The sequence below is a fragment of the Lethenteron reissneri genome, chromosome 11 (genome assembly GCF_015708825.2).
Source record: "Lethenteron reissneri isolate LAM-NWPU_2019-01 chromosome 11, ASM1570882v1, whole genome shotgun sequence".
NCBI classification, from domain to species: Eukaryota; Metazoa; Chordata; class Hyperoartia; order Petromyzontiformes; family Petromyzontidae; genus Lethenteron; species Lethenteron reissneri.
Window position 1 is genome coordinate 12,059,690 of NC_083789.1, and position 9,074 is coordinate 12,068,763.

At 54.7% G+C, this 9,074-nt stretch overlaps 1 protein-coding gene across 1 annotated transcript; it reads left to right on the forward strand.

Annotated features, from left to right (window-relative positions):
* Window positions 1-1,139: 1,139 nt before the first annotated feature.
* Window positions 1,140-8,722, forward strand: SLC3A2 (solute carrier family 3 member 2). The gene is made up of 9 exons (XM_061550126.1): window positions 1,140-1,774; window positions 4,776-4,949; window positions 5,585-5,670; window positions 5,795-5,869; window positions 6,738-6,808; window positions 7,269-7,452; window positions 7,664-7,795; window positions 7,929-7,982; window positions 8,141-8,722. The coding sequence occupies exons 1-9, from the start codon at window positions 1,330-1,332 to the stop codon at window positions 8,483-8,485; spliced, it is 1,566 nt and encodes a 521-aa protein (XP_061406110.1). The 5' UTR covers window positions 1,140-1,329; the 3' UTR covers window positions 8,486-8,722.
* The last annotated feature ends 352 nt before the right edge of the window (window positions 8,723-9,074 follow it).

Genomic DNA, 9,074 nt, shown 5'->3' on the forward strand with positions numbered 1-9,074 from the left:
GGGGTGAGAAATGTGACGTCACATCAAAATGCGCAACTTTAAATAAATATAGACAACACGTTCTACTTAATTAAATTACTTTTTAATAAATGTTTTCTCATACAACATCAGAGTGCAGCGCCACATTGAATACGCACTACAATGACAATAGTTTAAAGCGATTTGAAGCATGTTTTATTTTAAAAATGGAAATATGGTTTGGGGGGGGGGCAGAGCTTTGTGACGTCATATTTGAGGGGGGGGTCTGACTTTGTGTGACGAGGGGGGGGGGGGTAAAAAATCGTCAGTTGGGGGGGGGGCTGACTTAGACTCGGACCATCCTTTTGGGGTTGATAAAATGTGTACGACCTTTGTGGGGAATTGAACAGCGGTTGTCCTTTGGATAGACTTAACCCCCATCATAGTAACGTGGAGTGGGGGGGGGGTTGTGGAGTGGGGGGGGTGTGGAGTGAGGGGGGGGGGTTGTGGAGTGGGGGGGGGTGTGGAGTGAGGGGGGGGGGTGTGGGGGGGGGAGTGGGGGGGGGTGTGGAGCGGGTGGGGGGGTTGTGGAGTGAGGGGGGGGTGTGGGGGGGGTGTGGGGGGGGAGTGGGAGGGAGTGTGGGAGGTGGAGTGGGGGGGGATTAGAGGGGGGGTTGTGGAGTGGGGGGGGTGGAGTGGGGGGGTTGTGGAGTGGGGGGGGGAGTGGGGGGTTGTGGAGAGTGGGGGGGGGGGTTGTGGAGTGGGGGGGGTTGTGGAGTGGGGGGGGGTTGTGGAGTGGGGGGGGGGGTAGAGGGGGGGTTGTGGAGTGGGGGGGTAGAGTGGGGGGGTTGTGGAGTGCGGGGGTAGAGTGGGGGGAGGTGGAGTGGGGGGGGGGGTTGTGGAGTGGGGGGGGTGTGGAGTGGGGGGGGGTTGTGGAGTAAACCCACAACACAAATCGCCGGCTCAGCAACAACAGCAGCAGCGCCGCTCGCTGCCGTTGTTCTGCCCCACGACGTCAGCGCCGACCCTGATTGGCCGAGATCCTCCTCGTGCCCACCTCCACTGACTCCCCTGATTGGTTGGTGGTGGTCGTAGTGGGCGGTGATTGGTTGTTGGTGGTAGTGGGCGGTGATTGGTTGGTGGTGGCGGCGCGTGTCTATAAGAGGCGCGTTCACAGGGAGGAGGTTCCTCAAACTGCCGCATCGGCCGCGAGAATCGTCACCACCACCACCTCCACTCCACCCACAGAAGCACACTCCAGCCCCTGACACCACCACCATCAGCCACTCCACACTCCTTCCACGCCACCAAGGGCTTGTTGTTGTTGTTGGTGTACGAAGCAAGCAACGCAGCTGCCATCGACCGCCGGAGATGGCCGACCGAGACGTCACGTCGATCGACTTGAAGGACGTGGAGCTGCGAGACGGCTCCCCGGAGGAGCAGGAGGAGCATCGTCACCGGCAGGAGGAGGAGGGCGATGTTGAGAAGGTGCTCATGAACACGCCGGGCGACGCGAACGGAGCTGCGGCCAAGCTCGACGACGGCGCGTCGCCCGCGGCTCGCTTCACGGGCCTCACCAAAGAGGAGCTGCTCAAGATCTCGACGCAGCCGTTCTGGATCCGCACCCGCCTCGCTCTGCTCGTCTTGTTCTGGCTCGGCTGGCTCGCCATGCTCGCCGGGGCCGTGGCCATCATCGTGCAGGCTCCGCGGTGCAAGCCCGAGCCGCCGCGGGATTGGTGGCAGCTGACGGCCGTCTACGACGTCTCGACCGCGGCGTTCGCCGACAATAACGGGGCCGGCAAAGGGGACGTAAGGGGTGAGTGGTGGGTGGGTGAGTGGTGGGTGAGTGGTGGGTGAGTGGTGGGTGAGTGGTGGGTGAGTGGTGGGTGAGTGGTGGGTGAGTGGTGGGTGAGTGGTGGGTGGGTGAGTGGTGGGTGGGTGAGTGGTGGGTGGGTGAGTGGTGGGTGGGTGAGTGGTGGGTGAGTGAGTGGTGGGTGAGTGAGTGGTGGGTGAGTGAGCGGTGTGCGTGGCGCCCGGGGTACGGGGTAAGTGGTGAGTGGTGTGCTTGGCGCCCTGGTGTACGGGGTGTGCGAGTGAGTGTGGCGTACGGGTGAGTGGGTGAGTGAGTGGCGAGTGGGTGGATGGGTGTGTGAGTGGGTGGGTGAGTGGCGAGTGAGTAAGCGAGTGAGTAGCGAGTGAGTGGTGACAGAGTGCGTCGCCCCGGCATTCTGTCCGCCGGCTTCGTGTTGTTAGTCGAGCGCCAACACCCAAATCGTCGCCACCGCCACCACCATCCTCTTCGACACAACGACCACCACCACCACCACCATCGTGGTGGTGGTCGTGGTGGTTGCCCCTGACTCGCCACTTGTTGCGACGCCGCCGGCTTCGTCGTCGGCGTCGCAAGGCCCGGCCTTGATTGCATCATCATCCATTCATTCGTTACCGCACACACCGCCCCTCGTCGCCTTGCAACGTCCCCTTCAACATGGTCACATTGCCGCCTTCCTCGCCCAGACGACGACGACGACGTGACTCGTCGTCATTAACCATCGTGAGCGAGGCCGCCCGCTGTGTAACAAGACGTGAAGGTCGCCCCCCCCCCAACACGGCCCGGCCATCTCGCACGGTGTGTCACGAGTCAATTAGAGCTCAAGCGTGAGACGCCTCCTCTGCGCCACAAGTGGATGTACAAGTGGATGTTGGGCGAGGTGCGACATTGCGACGCGCGAGATGGAGGGGAGGCGGTGGGTGGGAGGTAGAGGGAGGTGGAGATGGAGGAAGAATAGGAGATGGGTGAGGTAGAGCAGGAGATGGAGGAGGAGGTAGAGGGGAGATGGAGGAGGAGGAGGTAGAGGAGGAGATGGGTGAGGTAGAGGAGGAGGTAGAGGAGGAGATGGAGGAGGAGGTAGAGGGGGAGATGGAGGCGGTCGATGACGCGAGTGGAATGCGAGGTGACAGTTCTGTCACCGCACGACGTCTGTAAATTGTTTTTCATTCGCGGGGCAGTGAGACCCCGGCAGAGAGGCGACGACCGAGATTCGTTCTGTCATTGCGAGGTCACTCGGGGCACACACGAGGAGATGCGGCGTGGTGAGGCGGTGTGGTTGGTGAGGATCTGGCGTGGTTGGTGGGCACTGACGAGGTGTGTTTGGTGACGAGGGGGGCTTAGTGAGGAGCCGGCGTGGCTGTGGTGAGGTGGGTGGTGAGGGGGGGTGAGGGGGGTTTGGTGAGGAGCCGGCGTGGTTGTGGTGAGGTGGGTGGTGAGGGGTGGGGGGTGAGGTGGGTGGTGAGGGGGGTTTGGTGAGGAGCCGGGCGTGGTTGTGGTGAGGTGGGGGGTGAGGGGTGGGGGGTGAGGGGTGGGGGGTGAGGTGGGTGGTGAGTGGGTGGTGAGGTGGGTGGTGAGGTGGGTGGTGAGGGGTGGGTGGTGAGTGGGGGTGAGGTGGGTGGTGAGTGGGGGTGAGGTGGGTGGTGAGTGGGTGGTGAAGGGGGTGAGGGGTGGGTGGTGAGGGGTGGGGGTGAGGTGGGTGGTGAGTGGGTGGTGAAGGGGGTGGGTGGTGAGGGGTGGGGGTGAGGTGGGTGGTGAGTGGGTGGTGAAGGGGGTGGGTGGTGAGGGGTGGGGGTGAGGTGGGTGGTGAGGGGTGGGTGGTGAGGTGGGTGGTGAAGGGGGTGGGGGGTGAGAAGCGACATTCGAGTTGGAGGTTGCGTCATGCGCGGCCGTGGCGCAGCGTCGCCACCGGCTGATTTGCAAGCTCCGCATTGTTAACGCGGAATATTTAATCATTTACTCCTCCTCATTGCATAGTTGTCAAACCCATACGGTTTATCCCTTATTCTTGTACAGGGAAATTGCGTTTTCGGGTCCATACGGCGTACAGCCGTTTCAACACGGACAACATTAGTTTTTTTATTGTCTATTTTGTGTTTCTCCCTTGTGATGGATGGGACCTTGTAGGATGAACGTTGAGACGTACAAGGGGCACGGGGTGACCAATAAGGTCTGAATTGGTCTGTGATAAGCTCGGCACTGATAAGGGGGTTGACGGGTTTGTCCCATTGCTTCAATGTTTGTTGCAACAGCGTCTCTGCAGGGTTAACTTTTTCTTGGCTTATTCAAATGATGGTAATGCTTTTTAAATAGGGAAAACAAGGCTTAGGGAAAGTGAATAGTCACAAAATGTAATGTTATATAATGTAGCGTGTCAGCTCTGAAGGCATGCAGGCTAGAGGCTGGGTACAACTATTAATATTCAAGACGACACGTTGGAAATGTGTGAGCCCCTTTTTGCCAAGTCACCGTCAGAGGGTTATTAGACCATGGCGCAGTGGAAACCAGTGATCCTCGTGACACTGAGTAACTGTTACCCATCCAATGTCAGTTTGGTTTCCCCCTGATCTACGTGGGTTTGCTCCAGTTTCCTCCCATAACTAAACTCGTACAATGTCATCATTGTTGGCCAAACAAACTCTCCTGAAAAAAAGTATTGGGACTCTGTGCTTGATATTCGAACACATTTGCAACAAAATCCATTGCCTTTGCTCCAACACCCATCCCTCCCCCGCCTTCACCAAACTGCGCTGACGAGCATGGTGAAGTAAGGTCAAATAAACCACATGACCCACATGGCGTGGGGAGGGCCCTCATCCAGCAGTGGATTAACGCAAGAGGCCGTACGTGTACAAGACAGATGAGAGTTAAAGTTTATCCACCTCTAATAGCGCCACGAAGCGTTGACGGGTAACCGTGCCAGATTCTCCTGTTATCCTCGCGAGCCCCTCGTGCGCGCACGTGTTGACCCGTCCTTGCTGGTTACCAGGCGTGCAGGGCCGGCTGGATTACCTCAAGCAGCTCAACGTGAGGGCGATGGTGATGCAGCTGATTCCAGAGGACGCCGCCACGACCCGCCAGGAGGTGAACTTCACAAACGTGGACGTTCGCTACGGCCGGCTCGACGAACTCCAGAAGCTGATGACAGAGGCTCGGAGGAAAGGTGGGTCTCGTATTTATACTGCACCTCGCTCGCAGCGGTACATCTCAGAAGACGCGCTGTGGCGGGGGACGACCACAACCCCCCCCCCGCCCCCACAGTAGCAGCTGTCCCTGTGAGGCAGAGCGAACGTGTGAAATTGGGCTTTGGTCTCCCGGTGGAGGGCGGTGTCGTTGGGATTCCCAATTAAGTCCGCCCAGCGCTCGCAACTCCAGCCATTAACCTCGTTATTCGCGATGGATATACGTTCCGGAGATGCTCGTCTATAGCACATTCTGCGGATATTGGCCTACTAATATTGTACAGCGTCTGCAGATGCTTCTATAGCTTCAAGAAGTTCTATCATCTTTGTCTCATCACTCTCTCTCTACATTATCTCATCACTATATATCTCATCACTATTAGTCACTTTCTCTGTCATCACTTTGTCTCATCACTGTCTTTCTCTCCGTCCCTCTCGAGGCAGTCGTGCAGAGTTCCAGACGTGATTCGCAGATAGCCAAAATCGCGGATAGCAAGTTCGTGAATAATGAGGGAACACTGTATACAAGTTTCATAAGCCCCACGTTCCTGACCGGGGGTTGGGCTGCCAGGCGTGTAGCAAATGTGACCGTTGTGGTTTGCGTTTCATCGTCTAGACATCAAGATCATACTGGACATGTTCCCTGCCAAGTGGTTCAGCAACGACACGGGTGGCACCACGAAGATGCGCGAAGAGATGAAGGTGAGGCGACTCAATGTGGTGGACCGTGCCCCTGGCATCGCATATTGGTGTGGTTGTCTCGTGGTGCACTTGCCCAACGGTGTGGTTGCCTCATAATGACTGTGCCCGTTTGTGGATTTCACAGAAAGCCTTGAAGTTCTGGATGGAGCAAGGCATCGCAGGATTCCGCATCGGTGTGGAGGGCCTGGGCGAAAAGGAGGTAATTCCTTGCTCTCCTAACCCTTGGCGAGATGCGTTATTTTAGTAAATGTTTGTGTATTCGGAAAGAGTTCAGCTTTTATTTTCGCATCACCGAGGAGACGGTGTACAGGAAAGGCTGTTATCCAACATCCATGGGGGATAGAGGGTGCCCGTTCATCAAAGATGCCGATTATGTGAGTTATACTTACGGCTCATCAAATTTCATAAAACTTTTCAAGAAAGACAATAAGCCTACATTTGAACTATGCTATACTCAATAATATAATCTCTTTACAGAGGTACTCACCAGTCTGCTGTCTAGAGGCTCCTAAGTTGATTCTAGAGAAGCAGTGGGGCAGCTTAGAGTGCAGTATACAAAGTTACACAATGCGATCATAATGGCGGACGTTAACAATTGAGACTGCCACAGGCGACACCACTCAGCAGCATATTTGTATTTCCATTTGACAGATGCCGGTTAACGCAGCATTCTGGATGGTAAAGTCCCAGTTAACTTGGAGATTTTCCTGTAGTTCTAATCTCCCCTGGCAGCCCCCGCCACCCAGTGTGCGATGCACCTGTAACCATACTCTTTGGTTCTTTCGGTAAAGTCACGTAGGTATAAAATAAAATAAATCACGACGTTTCGATCGCAACACAAGCAATCTTCATGAGGTGGGAAAAACCAAAGCAAGAAAATTGCAAAAAAAATGTTATTGCTGTGGTTTTCCCTCCTGATGATTGCTTGTGTTGAGATCGAAACGTCGTGATTTAATTTTATACCTATGTGACTTTACCGAAAGAACTAAAGAGTATGGATCTCTACAGTCACGAAAACTTCAAATCTACACCTGTAACCAATTTACCTGGGGTCATTTTCTTTGCAGGAGGTCAATGATCTCTTTGAGGAGTGGCACAACGTGACGTCCGCCTACAGCACTGAGGACAAGGAGCGTCGGTGAGTGAGCACCACAACAACAACGACAGCGCCGTGGCCACTCGGTCGTGCATTTGATGCGTGGTGACGCCGGTGTTTAATTCGATCAGAATTTGTTTAATATTAGACTCGTGGAGGACATATTCTTGGTTCCTTCGGTAAAGTCGCGTAGATAGAAAATGAAAAATAATAAAATAAAAGTTAAAATGAAAGCAAGTGGAGGACAAGCTGTGGAATGTTTGTCAAAGTCTTAAGTCTGTGTGGGATTTAGTGGTTAAATTACCACTGGTTATTCGGCATTTATTTAAATGACTGCATTGAATCGACAGACCAAGGCTCCACCGTTCGTCCTTGACCAGTCTAAAAAACGTTGACTAAATGAACACCGCTTGGTGTAGCTTCATTATTCGCATGTCGCTAACGTAAAAATAGCAGTAGCTGCCAGAGTGACTCTGAAGGACGTGCGTGTGTTGCTGTGCAGGGTGCTCATCGCCGACGCTCGGCAGGATTCGGATCTGGCGGAGTATCTGGTGCAGAACGGCAATGCTGACCTGCCCGTTATCTATGACCTACGCAAGTTGTCTGCCAACTCCACGGAAAAAGATGTCCACAAGCTGGTCGAATCCGTCCTCACGAAGGCAGCCAACAAGTCCATTGGATTGGCGGTCAGTACCGCCGCGATTACAGTGCCGCTGGCATTTGTGCGTTACGCACACCCGCGCGCTGCACTGTGCGAATTGTACGAATCTAAGGTGCACAATCAGATTGACCTACATCTCTCGACGCGCTTGAGTTGCATGACAGTCGAAGCTGTGATTGTTGCGCAGCAGGGAGGGGGAGAGGATTACATTGATGGGGTGGCCGCACATTTTGCAGATCGGAGGTCGCAACGGCTACTTGGCCACTAAGAATCCGGAATTGAACAGGGCCCTCGGCGTCCTGCTGCTGACCCTACCGGGCACGCCGTTCATCTACTACGGCGACGAGATCGGCTTGAGAGACTTCGAGGTCGGTCCCCCGCCGCTCACACAACATGGACTAAATTGCTGCGGCCGCACTTGTGCTTTCACTGCTTGTGGTCAGACTTTCGCCCGGGTATTTGGCGAGCATCGCAGTAATTGTAGTTGTCTGGTCTTGTCAGGGTGCGGAAATCCCAATGCCGTGGAACGACTCCAGTGGCATCGTCAACGTGAAGGTATGGACAGCACGCGAACAACACCGAGTTTAAATTTATTACAAAAAACAAACAATATTGGGTTCTCTATAATATGATACAGGGTCTGTATGGTTCTTTAATACATGACCATGTCCCATCTTGTCCCCCCCCCCTTCACCGAATTTGTGTGCGCGCAGAGCCAGGAAACTCACAAGCATAACTCGACGTTGCTTCTCTACCGCAATCTCGCAAAGCTCAAGTGGTCCGAGTCAGCGGCCAAGTTTGGCGACTTGAATTATACATTGAGCAAGGGCGGCGTGTTCGCGTTCCGACTGGTGTGGGACCAGAGTCCTCGCCTCATGATCCTCTTCAACCTGGGGTCCACGCAGCAAACGCTGGACCTGGTGAAGGAGCACAATCTCCCGCCGACGGCCAGCGTGGTGGGCAGCTCGACGCTCCACCGTTTGGACGACGTGGACCTCTCCAAGCTGGAGCTGGAGCCCATGGAGGCACTGGTGCTCAAGTACAACTACGTGGCCTAAAGTCGAGCATGGCCACGGTGTGCAGGGGGCTCTCGCCCCCAGTTAGCGGCGCCACTTGGCGGGCGAACGAAGGTGGTGGTGGTGGTGTAGTAGTTGCACTGATATGGGAACAAATACATTTCTTGTTGTGTTTGTTAGCAGTCCAGTTTGGATCTCGCTGTATTCCATTGCGACAAGATTTTACCATTTTGCTTGAACCTCGATTGCTTGTGAGAAAATAAATGTTACAAAGCCTAACCACGGTCCTCATATTGTCGTGTTTCATGGAGTAGTCGTGCGTTACCGACCCAATTTTTCAGTCTGTAGTTGGGTGCAATTAAATCCGGTTACTTCAAGAAGCTCCCAGCACAAGATTTTACATTTCTTTGTGCCTAACAAAACCGCACCTCCGATTAGCACGGTTGGGATACGTACCGTGCGAAAGAATTTCAACATACAGCAGCACATCGGTGAAAACCTATGCAGTGGTAATTCTTGTATCTCCACATACATTGGCAGTGTTTCTGCGATGTTGGCAGTGTTTCTGTGATGTTGGCAGTGCCACGCAGGCATGGTGGCGGTACTCTTGCATAACCTGTACCTTGTCCCA